We start from the raw sequence: 24523 nt of genomic DNA on the forward strand, positions 1-24523 counted from the left end.
ATGAGAGGGGAAAGATTTAAAAGGCACCTAAGTGGCAACTTTTTCATGCAGAGGGTGGTACATGTATGCAATGAGGTGCCAGAGGAAGTGATGGAGGCTGGTACAATTGTGACATTTAAAAGGCACCTGGATGGGTATGTGAATAGGAAGGGTTTAAAGGGATATGGGCCAAGTGCGGGCAAATGGGATTGGATTGGGTTAGGATATCTGGTTGGCATGGACAAGTTGGACTGAAGGGTCTGTTTTTGTGCTGTACATCTCTATGATTCTATGAGGTGAACAGGACAAACTACCTCAACACTCTTCAATCAATCATTACCTTCAGTAAGCCTTGCAGACTGTAAACTAGGATGCGAACAAACACAGGGAGCATACACTACAGTTTAAAGATGTAGAGGTAGCAAAACAAAATGAAGAACCACTTGTGGAATTAAATGAGAATACAATCCACATGACAAACAGTTCCATTTGTTTCATTGTCTTTTGCTTGAACTGTTTGGTAAATACAGCAAATTCACAGTGAGAATTTTTAAAAATTCTTTTATATTAGCTTTGTTTTGAGAAGATTTGTAGCTCAGGGTGATGAAAAGAATGTAAGCTAGCTCGCTGAGCTGTTTTCAGACCTTTCGTCACCATACTAGATAACCCCAACAATGAGAGTCTCTGGTGAAGTGCTGATGGTATATCCCACCTCTCTATTTATAGGTCTTGGTTTTTTAAGGTGGGTGACTTCATTTCCAGGTTTTTTTCAAGGGAAGGTAGATAGGATCTAAATTGATGTGTTTATTTATGGAGTTCTGGTTAGAATGCTGTGCCTCTAAGAATTCTCGTGCGTGTCTTTGTTTCACCTGTCCTAGGGTATGTGTGCTGTCCCAGACAAAGTGGTTTCTTCTTTGTCTGGATATACAGAAACCAGTGATAGGGGGTCATGTCTTTTAGTGGCCAGTTGGATAGCCTGGTGGCAAGTTTCCTGCTAGTTTGTCCGATGTAGTGTTTTTTATAGTCCTTGTATAGTATCTTGTAAATGACTTTAGTTTTGCTGGTAGTATCTATTGGATCCTTCAGGTTCATCAGTCGCTGTTTAAGGGTGTTGGTAGGTTTGTGGGCTACCATGATGCCAAGGTGTCTGAGTAGTCTGGAAGTCATTTCTGATATGTCTTTGATGTAAGGTAATGTGGCTAGAGTTTTGTTTGTGTCGTGTCTGCTTGTCTGGGCTTGTTTCTGAGAAATCGGCGGATTGTGTTAATTGAGGTTGGTAGTAGACCTGTGCCTCACCACCCACTTCACATTCAATATCAAAAACCATAAATAAGTCATCGGAACACCTATGGTATCACCAATATCAGGGCTCATAGCAGAAGCAGGAACGCAGAGACTTGAACAAGCTGTCCTCTCATCTATCCAACCCAAACTTTGGATCCGCTACGTAGATGACACCTTTGCCATCACAAAACGGAACAACTTCGAGGAAATATCCAACGCAATCAACAATATCCTGACAGGTGTAAAGTTCACAAAAGAGGAGGAGAACAACAACAGACTCCCATTCCTGGACGTGACAGTTGAACGTACAGTTTACGGAGAGCTTCAAACCAGCGTCTACAGAAAAACAACAAACACGACCAAATACTTAACTTCAGTAGCAATCATCCCAACACCCACAAACAGAGCTGCATCAAGACATTATTTCAATGAAGTACATCACACCCAAGAACTACAAAAAGCAGAAGAAAAATATCTAGATAATGTTTTCAAGAAAAATGGGTACCCAATAAACTCAGTTGCTGATTCCTCAGAAACAAGCCCAATGAAGCAGACACAACGCAACCAAAAACTACAGTCACATTATCTTACATCGAACACATATCAGAAATGACTTCCAGACTACTCAGACCCCTTGGCATCATAGTAGCCCACAAACCTACCAACACCCTTAAATAGCTACTAATGAACCTGAAGGATCCAACAGATGCCACCAGCAAAATTAATGTCATTTACAAGATACTATACAAGAACTATGAAAAACACTACATCGGACAAACTATCAGGAAACTTGCCACCAGGATACATGAACACCAACTGGCCACTAAAAGACACAACCCCCTATCACTAGTTTCTATACATACAAACAAAGAAGGACACCACTTTGACTGGAACAACACACACAACCTAGGACTGGCGAAACAAAGACACGCACGAGAATTCTTAAGAGGCAGGGCATTCTAACCAGAACTCCATAAATAAACACATCAATTTAGATCCTATCTACCTTCCCTTGAAAAAAAGAACCGGAAATGACATCACCCACCTTAAGAGACCAAGACCTATAAATACAGAGCAGGACATACCACCAGCACTTCACCTGAGACTCTCACTGATGATGTTACCTAGTATGGTGACGAAAACAAACCCTCCAGATCAGCGAGCTAACTTACATTCTTCAATTCTTTCTAATGTTGTAGGTAGCATTGGCCACACCAGCATTTATGGTCCATCGCTAATTGGTCTGGGGAAGTAAGTGGTGAGCTGCCTTTTTGTACGGCTGTACTCCTTGTAAGGAGGTGAGTTTCAGGACTTTGACCCAGCAACATGGAGGAACAGTGTGGTGATTGACTTGGAGTGCAGCCCTTGACCATCTAAGTAGTAGAGGGTGTGGTTTTCGAAGGTACTGTCAAAACAGCCTAGGTGAATCTTTGCAGTGCATTTTGTAAATGGTGCATAATGCTGCTACTGAGCGTCAGTGGTGGAGGGTGTGGATGTTTATGGATGTGGTGCCAATCAAGTGAGCATTTTTTCCCTGGATGATATTAAGCGTCTTGAGTGCTGCTGCAGCTGCAGATAAGAGGGGAGTATTCTATCACATTCCTGATTTGTGCCTTGTAGATGGCAGACAGGACTCTGGGGAGACAGGAGATAAGTTACTCACTGCAGAATACAGAGCCTCTGATCTACTCCACAGTATATATATGGCCAGTCCCATTCAGTTTCTGATCAATGGTAATATCCAGGATGTTTACAGTGGGGCATTGAGTGATGGTAATGCCATTGAACGTTATAGGCAGTGGTTAGATTGTCTGTAATTGTTCACTGGTCAGGCAGCATCCAAGGAGCAGGAGAATTGACGTTTCGGGCATGAGCCCTTCTTCAGGAAACGTCGATTCCTGAAGAAGGGCTCATGCCCGAAACATCGATTCTCCTGCTCCTTGGATGCTGCCTGACCTGCTGCGCTTTTCCAGCAACACATTTTCAGCTCTGATCTCCAGCATCTTCAGTCCTCACTTTCTCCTCTAATTGTTCACCACAGATTTCCTAGCCTCTGGCTTGTTTTTGCAGCCACTGTAATTATACAATAGTTCCAGTTCAGCTTCTGTTCGATGGTAACCCCCAGGATGTTGATAATGGGGGATTCAATGATGGTAATGCCTTTGAATGACCAATGCTGGGTCTATCAATAAGGACTGTGAGATTAATTGCAAATGTACAGACATCAGAAGCTGTTACGGGTTTTATCCTAATGCACTGATAACCTTGACATTACAAATCCTGAAGAATACAGGCTGTTGTCAAATTGCTCCTCATACACTACATTAGGATGTCAGGCACATGCACTTACAACAGGGAACCAGGAAAGAGCAGACAATCTAAAAGTAAATGCAGACATTTCTAATGGACACCTTTATTAACTCTTTAAAGGCAAGTTCATCTGAAAGGCTGGTGAGAGGGCAAATGCTTGACTTTCACACAGGGATTTGATTTCTAAAGCCATCTGGAGTAGAAGCTGGTCTCAAGTGATTCCAGTGAATCAAAACACAATCAAAGTATTCGACTGACTGTCATCATTAATAAAGTTAGCGGAAGCCTGTGCACACTGCAGGCTCATTATCATTTAGAACAACACTATGTCGCATTAGTGATTTCCTCAGCTCTTGAAAACTGCTAATGTTATACCTGAGCTCCTGCACACAGACACAATCTGATATATTTATGTGTGAGGAAGACAAGGTCGTAACATTTTGTTCCAGCATGCTGAGGAAATATGTGACATTATAGTTTGAAGTGCAAGAGGAAGCTCTCACAGTTACACACCAGCAGTGTATGGAATGTCTGGTGGATGGATGTGCTGTACATGAGCAGTATCCGCTGGGGACAGGCCCCACTGTGGAAAAAATGGTATATGGATTGAATGCATGTGTACAACATCAGCTGTGAGTGCACATCATATTTGTAATATCTGATGTAGATACACCACAGACACAATAGGCTAAATTCTGTGCCATAAATTTTCTTTATGCAATATAACTTATGGGTGCAATATAGCTGGGGATATAGCTTACATGTGGAATATTTGCGATGGATATATCAGCTGGTGATATATTCGTGACGCATGTAATTTCTTTCTTTCTGTGAAAATGATAATTTTCTTGGGGAATGGACATCCTGTTCTAGAATCTATGATAATTTGTGAGCTGCCCTCATAGAAATTGATCAAACCTGCTCACAAATTGCAGTTCAAAGCACTCTGCTGCTCTGCACTAAAACCAAAGCTCCCTTTCCCATATACCTGCCCTTTAGATTCAAAGCTAGGGTCAGAAATCAGCAATTGACTTTGACAGCAAGAACCTGGGATTTCACTGTAAGTATTCATCAGAACTTGTTCTTTTAATTCCAAGCATGCTGCAGCACCTCAGTGTTCAAGTAAATGTGCAGGAGAAACAGAAAAAGGAAATTCAGCAGGTCTGGCAGCATCTACGGGGAAAAAAACAGAATTAACTCTTCGAGTCCAGTGACACTTCATCAGAACTGTGGAGGAGAGAATCCAAGAAACAAACTCAAAATACTTTATTTTTCTTTTATATATCTATATACGAGATGGTGTGTAGTGCCAGAGGATTGCAAGACTGCTAATCCAGTCAGTCTAACCTCTGTTCTCGGTGAATTATTGGACAAACTGTCATGTAGGAAGGCACGGATTAATCAAAGCCAGTCAGCATGGATTTGTTAAAGGACGAAATGTTTCTGATTAAATTGATTGAATTTTTTGAGGAGGCGACAAGGAAGATTAATCAGGGCAGTATGATTGATGTGAGCCGCATAGATTCTAGTGAGGCTTTTAACAAGGTTCCACATGGCAGACTGGTTAAAAAACTATTAAGCCATGTGATCAGGAAAATATAGCAAGCTGGATACACATTTGGCTCAGTGGCAATACACAAGGGAGAATTGTGACTGAGTGTTTTTGTGACTGGAAAGCTGTTACCTGTGGAGTTCAACAGTGCTGAATCCTCTGTTTTCTGTGAAATAAATTAATGCATTGGACATAGATGTGGTGTGCATCTTTGAGAAGTTTAGAGAAAGCACAAAAACAAGCCACATGGTTAGTAGTGAGGAGGACAGCGGTAGACAGCAGGAAGATACCAATAGGCTGATCAAGTGGGTAGAAAAAACACAAAAGGAATTCAACTCATAGAAAGGAGAGTTGGTGAACTTGGAGAGGCCAATCAAGGCAGAGGAAAACACAATTAGTGGGAGATTACTCAGAAGAAGTGAGGAATGTTGGAGTGAATGTCCACATATATTTGAAGGTAACAGGGCAGGGCAGGAAGGTGATAATGAAAGCACAAGGAATATTTTCCTTTATTAGCCCAGTATGTACAAAAGTACACGGAAATTACGCTGGGACTGTCTAAATCTTTTACCAGGCCGCTACTTGAGCACTATGTGCGGTTCTGATTACTTCATGACAGAAAAGATCTAACTACATTAGAAAAGGTGCAGAGGAGATTTCCCAGGATGTTGCCACTTCTAGCAAAATGCAGCTATGAGGAAATATTGGATAGTCTGAAGTTCTTCTCCTTGGAAGAGAGGTGGCTGAGGTGGGAATCTGATTAAGGTCTACAAAAGTTGTGAGGGGCCTTGATAGAATGAATGCAAATAGCCAAATTATTTTAGCAGAGAGGTCAGTGATTAGGGGCGATAGACTTAAAACAAATACAGGAGGAGAAATATTAAAGTGGAGGTGAGTAGGGGTCTGGACCTGACTGCCTGAAAATGTGTTGGTCATCTGGAAATCTGCCATTACCTCCCGGGATAGGGAGCTAATGATGGAAAATGGGATTCTTGGGTCGTTCATTTATCAGCTGCGCAGTCAAAATGAATCCTTCCATTCTATAAATTTCTTTCTATTTCTAAATATTCTAAAATAGGAGGAATGTGCAGGGATGTGGGGACAGGGTGGCGAGGGATCATACCCAACTGGGTCTCTTAGCAGAGCCAGCAAGGGCATGATGCATCTCAAGGTCTGGTTTATTGTGCTGTAACAATTCTGTGACTGTATGATTTGATTCCATGTGAGCGATATGGTGATGGTTGAACCACCTTCTTGAACTGCTGCTGTCCAATGGTAAACCCTCAGTGCCACGAGGGGGGGATTTCCAGGGGTTGGACTCAGCGACAGTGAAGTAACAGCGATATAGTTCTGATTCAGGAGAGTGTGAGAGAACGTGATCCCACACATTTTGCAGCCCTTGTGTTTTCTACATATTATTTTCATCCATATTCCTGACTATTTTCATCAGACATCACAAAGTGAATGAAATGTGACATCCAAACATTACAGTAAAATATTTGACTGTCAATAAAAGCTAGATAATATATCAGTATTCAGAGAATACTTTTTGTTTGAAATATAATGAATGCAAATTCTAACTCTGACCTACACTGTGATTGGGATGTGGGTTGAAATGAGAAACTACGTAGTCTAGCAGTTCAACAATGAGTTTAATCATCAGGGCTGCAGATAACACAACCCATTGTTTTCCTTCAATCGAAATATCCCAAGTAAACAAACAGAGCTAAGAGAACTGAACAATCCTGATGTACAGCCATTAAACCCTATATTTGGCTTTGGACAAAATGTTCTCAAGATTCAGTTGCCTACTGTTCTGGCCTGGCAATGTTGTTTTTGTGAATTTAAGCCATAAATTGTCCAAATCACATCTTATTTTCTGAGCTTGCAGCAAGCACGTAATTTAACAATAATTCATATTCATTTATCACCTTTAGTGCAGTAAAATGAGCCAAACAGGAATAATTATTTGACACTGAGCTGCATAAAATTATATTGGGATGGTTGAGCATAAGGTCCATCAAAACAGGACCTTTAAGGAGCACCTTAAAGGAGGAGAGGGAGGTGGGAGAGGTTTGGGGAGCAGATTTCCGAGCTAAAAGACTTGGCAGCTGTGGGCTCAACTGTCAATAGTCTAGCAATGGAAGTCAGGAACACTCAGGAAGTCAAGATTAGAAGATGGAGGAGATTTTGTAGTTTGTGAGGCTGCTAAATGAAGTGACAAAGACAGAAAGGGAGAGGGTGAGAAGGCCATGGAAGGACTTGAAACCTACGGTGAATATAATTTAACAAACTCCAAATAAACTCAGCAACATAAAAGTAACCTTTTGTGAATGTTTTCTCTGCCTGTTATATACAAGTTTTATGAAGAGGGTATTTAATTTCTGAAGCTCTTTCATCTACCAAAAGAACTTCAACAACACTCATGGCACAGCAACTATCTGTTTGGATTTGTCCAGAGTGCAACTGTGCTTCCTGAGTTCGATGGAGGCTGGTTGGTGGAAAAGGTGCATCCTAACACAGGCCCAACAGCAGTTTGCCTAGCAATGACTGTGAAATGGGCCATCATTCTGAAAAACTGAATAAAAGATTTCCAAGACTTAATTAAAAAAATGGAATTTAGGGTCTGGCTCCAAGGATGAGAATACCTTTCAAATTAGAGAGTAGTAAGGGTATGGAATGCAACGGTGGTAGATTTGCCAAGTTTAAGTGCATTTAAGCCGTCATTGGACAGGCATATAGACATACATGGAATAGTGTAGGTGGGATGTGCTTCAGATTAGTATTACAGGGTGGCGCAACATCGATGGCCAAAGGGCCTGTACTGCGCTGTAATGTTCTATGTTCTAAAAAAAGAACTGAGTTTGTGATACTTGTGGTGGTAGATGAATTAAAATGGGAAAAGTTGGTGCAGCCATTTTAGGTTCTGGATTCTGTAAGTATTGGATACATCATTTATCTTTATATTGTAAATATAACAAAAGCCTTAATAGAAATGGCAGTGGGGACTATTTTGATTTAATAGAGTCTGTACAGTCTCAGCCATAAAGGAAAAGTCACTGTTTGTCTCCTGGATCATGGGGCTGCACTCTCATTAGAGAAAGACAAAGGCAACCATCCTGGGAGTGACCATGCCTTAGGCAAGGGGAGAGATTGAGAAGGAGAGTTCTTCATTGGTAACCTCAGTCAGTACAGGAATTGAATCCCTGCTGTAAGCATCACTCTGCATAAAGCGGCTGCCCAACCAACTAAGCTAACTAAACAATATGAGCAATGATGCTCTCATATTCCTCAAGCTTTTGGGTTGGGCATTTAATCAAGACAAATCCTGCACATGCAACAACAATTTCAATCAGGCTTTGCACAATTAAGTTTCACCAAAACCCAGCTTCACACTGAGGTGCTTAAATGTTGGAATCGAAATGCAAACACATGAGGGTATTGGGTATGGAGCTACAACTTTGTCCTGATCAGCCTGTCACTGGAACCTTGGTCTCACCTAAGTCTCCTGAAGCAACACAATATCATTGAACCTACAACTGCATATTAACATGCAAAGGATAGATATTAGCTAGATTGTCAGCAAAGAAATAAATGATACTAAAAACAAAATTTTAATTTTAATTTTGTTTTCAAAAGACATGCATCCAATGAAATATTCATGCACAAGCTGCCTTTTCAAAAATACAATGCCGTAAAGAATCCAGCATTAGCTGTCTGTCTGGGATCTGTGCTCAGTACAACACCTTAATTTTTTCTTCATTGTATACAAACTCACAGGGTACAGACTCAATTTACAAAACCAGACTTCACTTTTATCTCACACTTTATCCCCCACCTGCATCCACCTATCGCCTTCCCAGCTACCTTCCCCACAGCCCCAACCCCACCTTCCTATTTATCTCTCAGTCCCCTTCCCCTCCACATTCCTGATGAAGGATTTATGACCGAAACGTCGACTGTCCTGCTCCTTGGATGCAGCCTGGTCTGCTGTAATTTTCCAGCACCACACTTTTCAACCCTGACTCTCCAGCATCTGCAGTCCACACTTTCTCTGAACTGCATAGTGAGTGAGTCTTCATTACTCCTTAACAAGGACTTAGATGCCATGAGAGGGCAATTGTGATTCGGACTAGGCTGAGAGACCATATTTGGGCATGAGAGGAAATTGCCAATTAAAAGCAGAAAAACACTTTCAATTGTCATTATGAAGGTGAAACGCCACCAATGCTAAAAATCTGAAATTTAAAAAAAAACTCAGAGAGGGTTGTGGTCTCTGTTTTAGCTCTCCCCTGAGCTCAGATGGGCTGCAGAAAGATCACAGACCGAAGATGTTAGCAGCGAGCAGGTTCTTACAGCGTCACTGGTCTCCAAACATTAACTGTGTTTCTCTCTCCGCAGGTACTGCTGAACCTACTGAGTTTCTCCAGCATTTGCTGATTTTGTTTCAGAATCTTACGCCTTGTTCTAACTCATTGATATTCAGCCTCCCGTTTCACCAAACTCACCAAACAAACTAGACATTGGGAAAACTCAACAAGAAAACCACTGTGGGCAGCTGTGGATTCAGCTCAGTGTTTATTCTGGCCACCTCTGCTTTGGAAGTCAGGGCACGCTGTGTGGGCACTGGCCACACACCTCCCACATCTATGGATGTTGGCATTTGAAATGTGCCTGCCTCTGACACCCTACATGGGACATTTCCAATCCCCATACAGGACCCTTCTCACCTCAAGGCTATACCTCAGGCTGCACCAGCGGCTATCATTATGACGCTACAGCAAGGACACTGTGTGTCCACGGTTACACACCCAGTTCATGGAGTGGTTCAGGCTGCTTCTCCAGCACTCACACACCTGAACATGCTCACAGCATTCCTGCTTTGCCTTGTCTTTCTGCGCATTGTCCCCTTAGCCAGCCACAGTACTGCTGTGCAGTTCAACACTGCCAATGGGCCAGCTCATCTCAGTCAAGTCTTTGCTCAGGACACCCAGGCACAGAAAGACAAGGGCAGTCTCCAATAACAGCCCAGGACCTACTCAGGGCAATCAGAGTCAGCATCCTCTCCTAGATTAGATTAGGTTCCTTACAGTGTGGGAAACAGGCCCTTCAGCCCAACTAGTCCACACCGACCCTCCGAAGAGTCACCCACTCAAATCCATTTCCCTTTGACTAATGCACCTAACACTATGGGCAATTTAGCATGCCCAATTCACCTGATCTGCACATTTTTGGCAGGAAACCAGAGCACCCGGAGTAAACCCACATAGACACGGGGAGAATGTGCAAACTCCACACAGACAGTCGCCCGAGGCTGGAATCGAACCTGGCTCCCTGTCTCTGTGAGGCAGCAGTGCTATCCACTGAGCCACCGTGTCCTCATCAAGGGACAGCCCACCTCCTGATGGACTCTTTTTGCCCTGTTGTGGACTGGTATGATAGAGAGAGGGAGAGAGAGAGAGAGAGAGGCAACTATCATGGAGACTGAAAGTCAAAGGCACAGCTGGCACTGTTGGTGCAAGTGGGATGGTGTCCTGAGTGAGAGAGTTGGCAGCGCAGAGGGCACGCAGAGTCAGTAGTGTTGGGTGTTGGAGTGGGTGAGAGTGAGTGAAGGGAGAGAGGATGTCACTGACAATAGGGAGGGTGGTACAACATGAGCCTTGGTGGGAGCTGGGCACAGCCATAGAGACAAAGAGAGGGAGGTATGGAAGACAAATGGTAGAATCTACCCTGGTAGAGTGGAGAAGGACATTGCCCACCTCCCAACATTGCTGGGCATTCTTCCAGGATGAGACTGCTCCAACCTGGGTGGAAGCCTCATACCAGAGCTGGACATGGCCTGGTGTTGTGGTTATCTGTACCATCCTGTCTGCCGGGACCTCCAGGATTGGGGCCTACAAAGTGAGGTGTCAAACTCCTCCTCTCTGCCACATCTGGGGGCAAACATCAGGAACTGTGCAGGGCAGTTCAGAACTAATGGAGCTTGTCCAGGTGCACGATTGGCTCTTAAAGATGGCGTGGGCACAAAGGATGTTGGTGTTTTGGCAGGTAGTGACCATTGTTATGGAAATGATGCATGGTAAGATGGGGGGGGCTGGAATCAGATGTGAAGGATGCCACAGGGGCACAGCAGGTAATGAGTGTGGCAAATTTGGTAAGATTTCAGTGAAAACTCCCACAAGGCCTCACAGCGAAAATCCCACCAAAAACATGACCCAAGTCGGACTTATCCATAAAACTATAAGCTTCAGCTCTTAGTTTCTCGTCCCAGATGCTACAGGAGCTGCTGAGTGTTTCCACTATTTACCCTTTATGACCACTTTTGTTCAGTCTCACTCAGTGGGTCACTTCCATCCACATATTTGCTAACGTCTCCCACTGATGAACATGTAACCTCACGGAGTTCATTAAAATGCCAGGCTTGATACTAGATTCAACACCTTTTGCCTTTTAAACAAACTGCAACTAAGCTCTGAATTATTTAGTGTCAGATTCTGATTTTAAAAGAGGAATATTGATACTCACTGCCTTTTTCTCTTCAATCAGGCTTTCTAAAATGGGCAGCCAATGTTGTCTATCTGAATTAACGAGTCAAGCCCAACCTAGCAGCTATAACTTTGAAACAATATTGATTGACAAACTATCCCAACTTGGTCAATGTCTAATGCTTTCTGTGGTTTCTGAATTGAAAGAAATCATTAATTTAGATCACTCATTGATCAAACACTAATATAAAGCACCCTTTTACTGAGCTAACAACCAGCTGTTGTGCGGTGGGGGAGGGGGGAACGTTAAAGTCATTCGTGAAGTCCAAAAGGAGGGGTTAAACAGCGGCAAGTTTAAAAATAAAGAGATCTACTGACCTTTCCAAACCAACTGCTGCCTGCCTCTTTTAAGTAGAGGAGGCTTTGACGACCCAAGTCAGTCTGATGAAGGAAGTGCCCTGCGAATAGACACATATAAACAACAAGATTATCACTGGCATCTCCACCCCCTTCTGGTCTTCATCAATAATCCTTTCACAAGGCTGTGAATCTAGACTGCAGGAGGTTACAGAATATTGTCTGCCATGATGAAGAGAGAGAGAGAGAGAGACGCTTATCCACCACTGTCTTCTTCACTGAGAGCCTCTTGACAGGTGAAGTGGAAAACAATGTTGGACAGCATGCAGCAGGAAGCAGAAATTGTGCAACTTCAGAGAGAGAGAGAGAGAAATAGCTGCTGCTCACTCCAGCTTCAGAGCCAAGGTAAACAAGTTGTTTACTGGGAAAAGATGTGACCCCTGTGGTAACTCTCCTCCTCGCATTGGCATTCTCCACCCCTGCAAATTACTGAGTGCAAGGATTGCGAGCACATGCTGACTTACTGAAAGAAATAAATTCTTTGTCAGTAACTTGCGGAGCTGTGGTCGCTTGGCTGGCTGGAGGACATAAAACAATTCCAACATTCCTGTAACATCAGACAGCTCTGAATTAATAAAGATAGGTTTGCATAATTTTCAATATCATCACAACATGCTGAACATTCTCGTCCTACTGTTAACAGGGCAGCAGGCAATGAATAACCAAGTATAGAAAAGAGAGTTTTCATTCAGAGTGATACAGTGCAGTGAAGCAAATCTCAGATATTCCTATTATATCTATACATACTTTCACCCATGTCTCTATACATTTCATATTAATGCATAATATATACGTGTAAATCTCCACACAGATATATCAGAGATTATTTGGAAGGTGTTAATGTCTGCCCACAAATTTTGAAAGATTTATTGAAAAGCCTTTTGGCATTGACACAGAATCTCCAAGCATCCCCAAACAGGAATGGTACAATCCACCATTTCTAATCAACACAGACTGACTGATACTGGAACTGTGTGTGTGTGTGTGTGTATGTGTGTGAGAGTCTGTGTGTGCATGTGTGTCTATGTGTGCGTGTGTGTCTGTGTGTGTGCGTGTGTCTATGTGTGCATGTGTGTGTGTATGTGTGTGAGTGTGTCTATGTGTGCGTGTGTGTATCTGTGTGCGCATGTATGTATGTGTGTGTGTGTCTGTGTTTATGTTTGTGTCCGAGTGTGAGAGTCTGTGTGTCCGTGTGTGCATGTGTGTGTATGTGTGTGTGCATGTGTGAGTTTGTGTGTATGTGTGTGTCTGTGTGTGTGCATGTGTGAGTCTGTGTGTGTCTGTGTGTGCATGTGTGTGTGTGTGTCTGTGTGTGTCTGTGTGTGTGCGCGTGTGTATGAGTTTGTGTGTGTGTGTCTGTATGTGTGCGTGTGTGTCTGTGTGTGAGTCTGTGTGTGTGTCTGTGTGTGTCTGTGTGTGTGAGTCTGTGAATGTTTGTGTGCGCATGTGTGCGTACGCAGGATTAGTTTATCACTGATCCATGAATTCTCGTGACCCTGGTAATGTTCCGGGGACCAGGTTTGATTCCTGCCACAGCAGATGATGGAATTTGAATTCAATAAATATCTGGAAGGAGGAGTTCTAATGATGACCATGAAATCATTGCTGGTTATTGGAAAACCCATCTAGGGAAGGGAACTGCTGTCCTTACCTGGTCTGGTTTACACACGACTCCAGACCCACAGCAATGTGGTTGACACAATTAGGGATGGTTAATAAAATGATGGCCTGACAGTGATGCTCACACGCTGGGAATGAACAAAGCTTTATCCGGAGCAAATGTTAACTAAGTGAGGGCAGAGGCTAGACAGTAATTATAACCAGTTTGACTGTACCCCAGACATGGATCCTTCAGTCAAACTCATCTGCGCTGACCAAACATCCCAATCTGATCTAGACCTACTTGCCAGCATTGTGCCCATTTCCCTCTACACCTTTTCTATTCATGTGCTCACCCAGATGTAGTTTAAATGTTGCTATTGTACCAGCCTCCACCACTTCCTTTGGCAACTTGTTTCATACATGCACCACCCTCTGCGTGAAAAAGTTGCCCCTTAGGTCTCTTTCAAATCTTTCCCCTCTCACCTTAAAGCTACACCCTCTAATTCTGGACTCCCCCACTCCAGTGAAAAGACGTAGTCTATTTATTCTATCCATGTCCCTCATGATTTTATAAACCTCTATGAGGTCACCCCTTAGCTTCTGCTGCTCCAGGAAAAACAGCCCCAGACTATTCAATCCCTCCCTATAGATCAAACCTGTCAGTCTCAGCAACATCCTTGTAAATCTTTTCTGCACCCTCTCAAGATTGACAATATCCTTTCTATAGAGGGGCAACCAGAATTGTACGCAGTATTCTAAAAGTGTTCTCACCAATGTCCTGTACAGCCACAACATGACCTCCCAACTCCCATACTCAGTGCACTGACCAATGAAGGCAAACATACCAAACACCTTCTTCATCACCCTGACAACCTGCGACTCCACTTTCAAGGGAAATAAATCTGCAACCCTACGTCTCTCTGTTTGGCAACATTCTCCAGGGCTCTATCATTAACTGGATAAGTCCTACCCTGGTTTGCCTTAACAAAATGCAACACCTCACATTCATCTAAATTAAACTCCGTCAGCCACTCCTCAGCCCATTGGCCCACCTAATTACGGTCCGGTTGCACTCTGAGATAGCCTTCTTCACTGTCCACTCCACCATCAATTTTGATATCATCTGCAGAAAGGGATAGGTCCATTGCCAGCTCCATGTAACTCCCCTGCCCTTTCAGATTGTGCCAGCACATCTTTTACCTCCACCAGGCCTCATCTCAACTGACAAACGAGCAGGTTTGGCAGCGCAGCGGTCCCTCTGTCGTAGACAATGTTCTGCCTATTCACAGGCCTTACAGAGACTTTTAAAGCTTCTAGACAAAGCTCTCAGTTCCCTGGTGGAATCTGCAAACTAGCAACATTGGCTCGGCCAAACAGGATCCTTTAAATTTCCGAGCCCAGCCTGTTTGGACCCAGTATGAAAGTATCAACAGGCAGCAACTGCGTGTGACACCAGTGAAATATCTGTTGCCCTTTCTCACCTCTACTTGGCGGTCAGACAAGTCATTTTCAAGTGAGCAAATGTCACATACAGCAAAAGCAGGAAGATGATTACGGAAGAGGGATTCAAACAAATATTGCAGATTACATCTCAAACAAACTGGTGTTGATTTGCATTCCACGATGGCTCTTCCCACAGTGCACTTTCTATAAAACCTCACAATTAGTGGAATGTGAAGTGCAGTGGTCAAGCTTCATTGAACGTGCAGTTAGTTTAACCAATGCTATTTAGATAATGCTTTCTTATGCCGCAATTTTATTTCATCATGAAGCTGTTCAAAATCCAATGCATAACAAGGTAATGCAGAAGAGGAAAAACAAATTGGGCATTCTGGCACTGGCTTTGCGATTTGCTGTGCTGAAAGGGTCCCTGCTCTGCCAGATCTGAGGGTCTTGCGGAAATTTTGTTTTGGTAGCCTGGGCAACAGCTCCGTCCTGGTCACAACTTGGAGTTGGCAACTCTTCAGCACAAACGGCAATGAGTCGGTCGCTTTGTGTCGACGGGGCCTGAGATGAGCACAGTATAACAGAGTCGCTCAGAAAAACTAAACACTACCATGTCTCGGACCTTGGGCCACCTTTCCGTAGACTCCTGTCGAGTGTGGCTACTGTTCTGGACCCCCTCTACCGTTAGCTTCCTCTACTCCAACAACCTATCTGTCCAAGATTCCCATCTGTCCTTGTAGGCCACGCTGAATCAGGGCTGAAAACGTCAGCAGCTCCCCAGGCACAGAACTGACGATAGTGTCTGTCCGGTACAGCAGGAGGATTTCCGCCTCTTGCGAAACCCCAAAGCAAGCAACAGCTTGACGAGACAGCCACGGGAAAGGGGTTTTCTCACAGCAGTGGGATGGTGTGTTGGAGATACCCAGCCATCCCTCAGGACTCAGGTACCAGCCAGCAGGAAGATAGTGAAGCATCCAGGACCGTGCCCCACCTCCTCTAACCCACATACCCAGGACCGGATGGAGCAGGGATGGAGGATCAGGCAAGGGCAGTCACAGGCAAGATGTGGCTCGCAGTTTAATGTATAGCCAGTTCCCCAATCAAGTATGTTTTATATTTTTTTGATAATAACAGCCAGTTGTCCCTTGAAAGACAAATCTAGGTGCTGGCCACCAGAGAATGTTGACCGATTAAATACAGGAGTTTGCCTAGACATCGCACGTTGATAGCCCTAAACTCTATGAAAAGGGCTCTTGTTCAAAATGTTGATCCTCCTGCTCCTCGGATGCTGCCAGATCTGCTGTGCTTTTCCAGCATCCCATCCTTGACTCTGATCTCCAGCATCTGCAGTCCTCACTTCCCCCTATATTAAACACGTAGCTGGCGCAGGATTAGTGTATTCACATCACGTTTCAACAGTCCCACGTGGAGCTGGGATTTCCCAGTCCCATGTCAGACCTGTCTTGTCTGTGTTTGCATCAACTCAATGATTCATGTGTCCTTTGTACCTTTTGTTACACCTCTCTTAATTTCATGTAACTACCATTTCAGCCACATGCTTGTTCTCTGCCTGCATCAACACATGTGCATGTGTGTGTGTGTCTGAGCAAGCACATGCCCCGGTATCCCTCGTCTGTCTGTGTGTCCGGTTACTTAGTCCTTTCCTGCATCTAGCACCATCAGAGCTAATTGATGATCCAATCACAAGCCAGTTGATTATGTAGCGACGTAGACACGCATGCAATTTCCTTGGTAACAGAATTGATCACAGAATACATGAGTCTGCTTCCTACCTAGCAACAAATCAATGTCCCAACAGTCTTTCTTAATGTTATCTTGAAATGAAATCAATTAAACTAAATTAAAACAAATCAATGATTTAACTGTAATCAACAACCCTATTAAAGGGGCATTGGAGTGAAAGACTAGCGACCCAAGTGAAATATAGAGATTTAAATTACAATGTAATTTTGTGCAGTGTCTATACTCTCCAAACCCTGGAGTGCAGCCTTTTGCAGATGGCCTGAAGCAAGTGAACACACTCTGTTTTATCCTATTTTAAACACCAATTGTGATGACGTTGTATAGTATACACTATCATCATTTGGGAATTTGGGTTCTAAAATAGAGGCAGATGGGTTCCAATCTGTAAGGGTACATTGTTTAAAGAGGTCATGCCATCAATTGGAAAAGTGACCTAAATACATCACTTCAACAACAGCATTTGATTGAGCAAGGGCCTTGGCAGGTACACGTGATATTAACTGTTGTAGCATTGATACTGCTGAGTTTAAGACGTACAGATTAAACAGATGATCAGGAGATTCTGGCAGTTGTGTTTGATTCAGTTTAGAATGTAAGAAACAGGAGTAGGATATTCAGCTTCTCACTCCAAAAGATCTTGGCTGATCTGCCCCAAGGCCTCAGCCCTTCTTTCAGCACAACCATCATCTCCCCCGATATTTCAAAAATCTATCCACCGCCTTCGTTAAATACTTTCAGTGAGGCAGCCTCCACTACTCTCTGGGGTAGAGAATTCCAACATGCACTAGCCTCTGAGAGAAGAGCTTCCTTCAGCCCCACCTTATGTAATTGTTCCCTAGCTTGAGATTCTCTCCAAAGAGAAAATGTCTTCTCAGCATTGACCCTGTCAGGCCGTACCTTGTATGCTTTAATAACATTGCACCTCATTCTTCTAAACTCTAATAACTAAACTCTAAGCTATTTAGCTGCTTTTGATAAGTCAACCCCTTCATTCCAGGAATTGGTCTGTGAATCTCTTTTGAACTGTCCTAAAATAAAAGCAAAGCCAGCAGAGCCCCACTCTCTCAGTACAGAGAGCTAATGGTTTTGGTTTCAACCTGAGGATTACCATGATTCAGGTGAGGAAAGAGGTTGAGAAGGTGGGACCTTTACGGTGATCTTAGCAGATACAGGAATTGAGAACTACACTGTTGCTATCAAACTACTTTGCAAGCTGGCTGTCCAGCCAACCGAAATAACCAACTCCTAATGTCGGTATATCCTTTCTTACATATTGGAACCAAAACTGAACATAGTCCTACAGGTGTGGCCTCATTAACACCCTGTACAGTTGTAAGAAGATATCCCTGCTTTTAAACTTCAACTTTCTAGCAATAGGGGCCAAAATTCAATTTGCCTTTTTAATTACTTGCTGAACCTGCACACTAACTTCCTTTGTTTCTCACACAACACCCAGATTCCTTTGTACTGCACATTTTTGAAGTTTTTATCTAGTTAAGAATAGCCTACCTTATGATTCTTCCTATCAAATTACATGACTTCATACGTTCCTTCATTAAGCTCCATCTACCAAGTCTTTGCCCACTCACTCAACATATTTATAACCCCTTGCTGATTAACATGCCCTCTCACATATTTTTCTATTCACAGCAAATTTAGATACAGTACCCTCTGCCCCCTCCTCTTAATCATTAATGCAAATGATTATAAATGATCTTTGGGGCACACCATGTGTTACATCTTTCCAATCCAAAAAGGACACTAATCCCAACCTTCTGGTTTATGTGTGTTAACCAATCCCCAATCCTTGTTAATACATTGCTCCCAAAACCTTCAGCTTGTATCCTGTACAATAGCCTTTTATGTAGCACCTTACCAAATGCCCTCTGGAAATCCAACACACTACATTGACTGTGGTAAAACAAAGGACTGGAGATGCTGAAGATCTGAAACAGAAACAGAAATTGCTGGAGAAACTCAGCAGGTCTGGCAGTATCTGCATAAAAGGAAGCAGAATTAACATTTCAAGTTGAGGGACTCCTCATCAACTGTTCTGAAGAAGCATCAGTGGACTCAAAACATTAACTCTGCTTTCTTCCTGCAGATGCTGCTGGACCTGCTGAGTTTCTGCAGCACTATCTGATTTTGTTACACCACATCTATTGGATCTCCTTTATCAACTCTGTTTGTGATATCCTCAAAGGACTTTAGCAAATTTGTCACACATGATTTTCCCTTCACAAAAGATGTTAACTCCATTTGCTTGCGTTAAGCATTATTACCATCAGTTGGGATTGTAGCATAATTAAGCCAAAGAAATCCCAACTAAAATATGACAGGGGATATTGTAGCAAATGTCAATTCACAAATGAGACTTGAAGTTTGGTCTTGGTTATGCACTCCAGTCCCCTGTGGTGCCTACCAGTCACAGAGGGCCAGACTTATACCACTGACTTAGTCTGTCAAATAAGCAATGAAAAGTCTCTTTTTATACTACTCTAGTGAAAGTAACTGAAACAAATTAAAACAAACAACAAGGAGACAGCTCTTTAAAGGGATATTGTAAAGAAAGGAAAACTCAAAATGAAGCTTCGAAAATTTTAATTAAAATTTGGTATTGGAGAGCGAGTATGTAGTCCAGCCCCAGCGGCACCCAACTATCACAGAAGGCCTGAAGCATAAAAGTGGATATTCTCTCTGTATAAGTACAGTCAGTTCTTCTATAACATGATGGTTGTGTTCTTGTGCAACCCCATGTTATTAAAAAAATCACACTTTAGAAACAGCATTCAAAGTGTTGGCACTGTAATCGTGTTACAGCCAACACACATTTTAAAAGTTTGCGCTGTAGAAACAGCGCCCCCAATTTATCAATCGCATTATAGCAAATTCATTTTGATGAATGCAAATTATAACATAACCTCTACTCTATGTATTTAATTAAACAATGCCCAAAGTATTTAATTAACCAATATTTAACTATTCATCTCCCTGTTCCCTCCACAGATGCTAACTGTTCTACTCACTGGTAGCCTGACCCCACCCTGTTGAATTTGGACTCCCACCCCACAGTGTCCCAGAAAATGGCTCTGAATTATGGATGAAGATACAATTTTCCTGTATATTTGATGGAAGTGGGTAGTTGCTCAGCTGCTCTGCGAACCATCGACTCCGTGAGCACGAAAATACCTTTGACTATTGGGAGCGAACTAACATCACGAGTTGGATAACAAAGCCAGGGCCTTGGACAGAGCGGTCACATTGCAGCTGTCAGTCTGCTAATCATCTTGTAAATCCTTTCAGGGATTCACACTGATCTTTCCAGGAGGACAGTGAAAATACAAAACAACAGCCTCTGAAGTGTTCAACAAAGAGCTACTGTTTGTTACTTTCTCACAAGAGAATTAACATACGACGACATTATAGTTTGAAAGGTTTTATTTTTGCAAAGCATATATTATATTGACTCGCAGTAATGCAAGTGGATTAAAATCCATTTAAATGCAGTCCTTTCAGCAAAGTTGATCACACTTTAGTTTGGCCTTTTTAAAAGTAATATACCTTGATATATGAGGAATTGATTGCACGCTTCCTGCTTTGGTCTCATGAATAGATACAGAACGTTTAGTTGCTCAGTATGAAGCACAAATGCGCAAACAGTTTAGAAAGAATCACATTAGGTGAAAGTCCATGGCCTAAAATGCAGGCAAAAAGAGAAAATACCTGCAATGATATCGCATCTTTCATGTCCTGTCCAATGGATTTCTTAGTCAAGGAACTGCTGTTAAATTATAATCACTGTTTGACTGAGGCAACCTTTACACAACAGCATCTAGAATCAATCAAATACTAGGAAGGGAAAACAATTGCGGTGTTTTATGAAAGAGAAAGGTCATGGGACTAATTGGGTTGCTTCTAGTTAAGAGGAGGCACAATGATGGCTTCTCTCTGTGCTGTGCAGTTCTAAGTAACAGAGATTGAAACAAAGACAGAGGATACTGGAGAAATTCAGCAGGTGTGTCAGCATCAGTGGAGAGAGCAACAGAGTCAGTGTTTGAGGTCCAGTCGGCTTCTTCTGCAATTCTGATAAAGGGATATAAGGTAGAGGCCATTCAGCCCATCAAGTCTGCACCAACCCTCTGAAGAGCATCCACCCTATAACCCTACATTTACCATGACTAACCCACCTAACCTGCATCGAGGGGGGAGAACTAGAGCACCCAGCAGAAATCCACACAGACACAGAGAGAATATGGAAACTCCATGAAGGCAGTCACTTGAGGGTGGAATTGAACCCAGGTCCCAGGTGCTGTGAGGCAGCAGTGCTGACCACTGAGTCACCATGCCATCCACAAATCATCCTGGACTCAAAATGTTTACTTGGTTTATTTCTCCACAGATGCTGCCAGACCAGTTTCTCCAGCATTCTCTGTGTTTGGTTCTGATTTCCAGTGCCCACAGCATTTTGCTTTTACTAGCAGAGACTGAGTGGTGGCAGACTTGATTGTAATGATCTGCAAGACTGCAGGAGGAAGGGAAAGACTGAGGGAAGTAATAAGTTGTCAATGAATGATGTTTTCATTCCAATAAAGTAAGACACAAGAGGAGACAGTACAGTATAGTCATGGAAAGAAGATGAAACTAGAAAGGGAATTTCAGAGGATCATAGTGGCAGTGGAGAACCAGAGAAAGATAAGAAAGAGAAAAAACAGAAGAAGAATCTCTTCACACCGATTAATAATTTATTTTCTGATTTGTCATTGTCTTCTATGTAATGTATCAAAGTTTCTCGTTTGCCACTTCTACAATGTGTGAAACATCATCCTTGCTGTTTCAGGGTGAGAGGACTAAGCAAACAGATTGGAAGTATAAATAGATCTGACAGGAACAAATAGGACAAATGGTATAGAAAATTGTAAAAAGCTGTGATTTACTTGGAAATCATTGCAGAGCGGATAAATTATTTCCATTACATGGGAAAAAAATATCTCTGCAGCAAAGTTCCACTGATGGAAGACAGGTATCAGGAGCATGTGAGCATGTTTGTATCTAATGTTGTATTGGTCATAGAAAGCTCTTGAGCTGTGAATACAAATCCTCTGCAAACTAAAGGTTCAGTACTGGTTCCTAGTAACTTGTGACTCAATACACCCACCAAGTATAATAATACATTCTCTTTTATTTTTGTTTCTCCAGGAGGAATCCTTCCATATTGGATATCCAGGTGAATTCAGCACAACCTACACAGAATTAAACTCCATCCATGCTAACAACAGCTTGCCTCATCCCTGAGCATAGAGAAACACTCTGGAGAGTCAGCATCATCCTTCCACAGCGTCAGAATAAAATTGCTAATGAGTGACAAATCAAAACTGGATGAAGGCTACCCAAACCCATCCCTGATAGATGTCTTATAGCCAGAGACATAGGTTTGGGCAGGTTTGAACAGCTAGATGTGGAAGGAGATTGTCAAGTTCACCTGCCTGAGAGCCTCACTCGTTATGCATCTCTACACTGGATGAGATCCCATAAGTCAACGGTCAATGACACTCACTGACGATTGCAAAGAAAAGCTACCCAAGAAGACTTATTGATCCATACAACATCAATTAACCTTTTTTTTTAACTTTAGTTCGAATCTGTCACCAAACCAAGGGACCTTCTGGCCTCCAGCAGTGGTGATAGCGCAGAGAAAAGACAAGCAGCCAATCACATTGAAGAATTCTCCCAGACAGCAAACCAGGAAATTAAAGGTTATGATTATCCTTTTCGTTTTAATACCATTTCACAGACTGTGAAATGAGCAATGGATGTGCACATGGGATTAAAGCTGAAATGTGACAAATAAACCTTAACGTAGAATCTGTATGTGGAATTTAACATAATGGAGAATTTTTTTCGGGAGCAGGGTGGATGTTTATTAATAACTATGAACATAGTACCTGCTTAAAACCCAGTTACACCTCAACAACATCGAAAAGATGTAACCTTTTAGATGGGCATGACCATGAGATTAATTTTGTACAGGATTTAATGATTTTCAATTAATTGCAAGCTAGGGGGACTTAGTAAGGAGCCTTATTGTAAAGTGCAAGGTCAAGGATAAGCCTCTAATTGATATGTTGAACTGTGTGCATATAGACTCCAGAAGCTGCTGCCAGTGTCAGAGGGGCAATGACACTGAGTATTGCTTTCTCATTAATGTCACAAAATATGTGCCCACCGTCCTTTTTATCTCTCTGGTAGTTAGTCCTGAAAACTGCCTTTAAATATCCAATTAGAAAACAGACAGGTAGTTTGAGAGTTTATTTCAATGTTGTTGAAATACATAAAATGAAACATGGAAGGGTTCATTGTTTAAGAGCTGTTTTCAATGAAACCTGTTGAACACGTTAAGGAACTGGAGACATTCTGGGTTCAAAGTTATAGGAAATGTCAAAGGTTTAGCAGTTCAGAGAATCCCAGTGTGGGAGCTTGTATGAATAATTTCACACTGCTTTTGAAGAAGATCAAGAGGAGACTATGTTACTCCTAAACATTGGGGAAAATGGTTGCCATCATGTTCAAGTGCTTACCTTAAGTTATTTTTTAAGTATAATACAAGTCTCCATCTGAATCTATTCTCTTATATTTCCATTCACTTTTCTGGATTTTCAAGGAAATGCATAGCATTTTACAGTGTACATGGAGGCATTTGCCCCTCCACGTCTGTACTGGCCTTCCAAAAGAGCTTCCCAGCTCGTCCCATTCTGTAACCCTCTAAATTCAGAACTTTCAAATATATATCCAGCCCTCTTTTGAAACCTCCTATGGAGTCCACCTCCACTAGTCTCCCAGGCAGTGCACTCCAATTCCTAACAACTCTCTGAGTAAAGAAATTTCTCCTCATCTCACTCCTCGCTCCCTTGCTGACAATCTTGAAATTGTGACCCCGAGTTACTGACATACCTGTCTTCACCCTGTCAAAATTGTTCATCATTTTGAACACCTCCATGAGGTCCCCTCTTACTCTTCTCTGCTCCAAGGAGAATAAGCCCAATTTCTCTAATTTTTTCGTGTATCTAAAATCTCTCATTTCTGGTATCACTCGACTAAATCTCCTTTGCACTCTCTCCAGGGCTTTAACATCCTTCCTTAAATAAGGTGCCTGGAATTGAATGTAAAACTCCAAACGTGGTTGAGGTGTAGCATCACTTCCTTGCTTTTATACTCTATGCTATTATTTATAAACCCTAAGATCCTACAAACCAACTTGTTTCAACTTGTCTAGCCACCTTCAGTGAATCATAGACACAAGGTGCCTCTGTTCCCATACTCCCCTCCTGTACCATTGGGGCCTGTAATGTCTCTCCATGTTTATTCTGCCAAAATGCATTACCTCACATTTCTTTCCTCTGAAACTCATCTGTCCTTTTGGCCAACTCACCAATGTCCCTCTGAAGTTGCTCAGCATCATCCTCACAATTCACTATTCTCTCCAGCTTAGTATCATCTGCAAATTTAGAGATTTTGCCCTCAACACCCATCTTCAAATTATTTTTATAAATTAGAAAAAAAAATCCCAACACCGATCCCTGGAGAACACCACTTTTCATTCATTTCCAGTTTGAGAAATGCCCATCTATACCATCTCCCGTTTCCTATCTTTTAGCAGCTTCTAATCCATGTTGCCAAGTACCTATCA

The 24523-nt window shown here is 42.5% G+C and overlaps 1 protein-coding gene across 4 annotated transcripts in view; it reads right to left on the bottom strand.

The window, feature by feature from the left end:
- lmtkb (lemur tail kinase 1 b) overlaps positions 1-24523 on the bottom strand; it is a 540811-nt gene that overhangs the window by 73770 nt on the left and 442518 nt on the right. For all 4 annotated transcript variants that reach the window (XM_043714969.2, XM_043714970.2, XM_043714971.2 and 1 more), the window contains one exon: positions 11989-12068. In XM_043714969.2, coding sequence (XP_043570904.2) covers positions 11989-12068 — 80 coding nt within the window. The remainder of the gene's footprint in view (positions 1-11988; positions 12069-24523) is intronic.

The sequence above is a fragment of the Chiloscyllium plagiosum genome, unplaced genomic scaffold, assembly GCF_037043375.1.
Source record: "Chiloscyllium plagiosum isolate Xiang-an unplaced genomic scaffold, Cpla_swu_hap1 HiC_scaffold_25, whole genome shotgun sequence".
Taxonomy (NCBI): Eukaryota; Metazoa; Chordata; class Chondrichthyes; order Orectolobiformes; family Hemiscylliidae; genus Chiloscyllium; species Chiloscyllium plagiosum.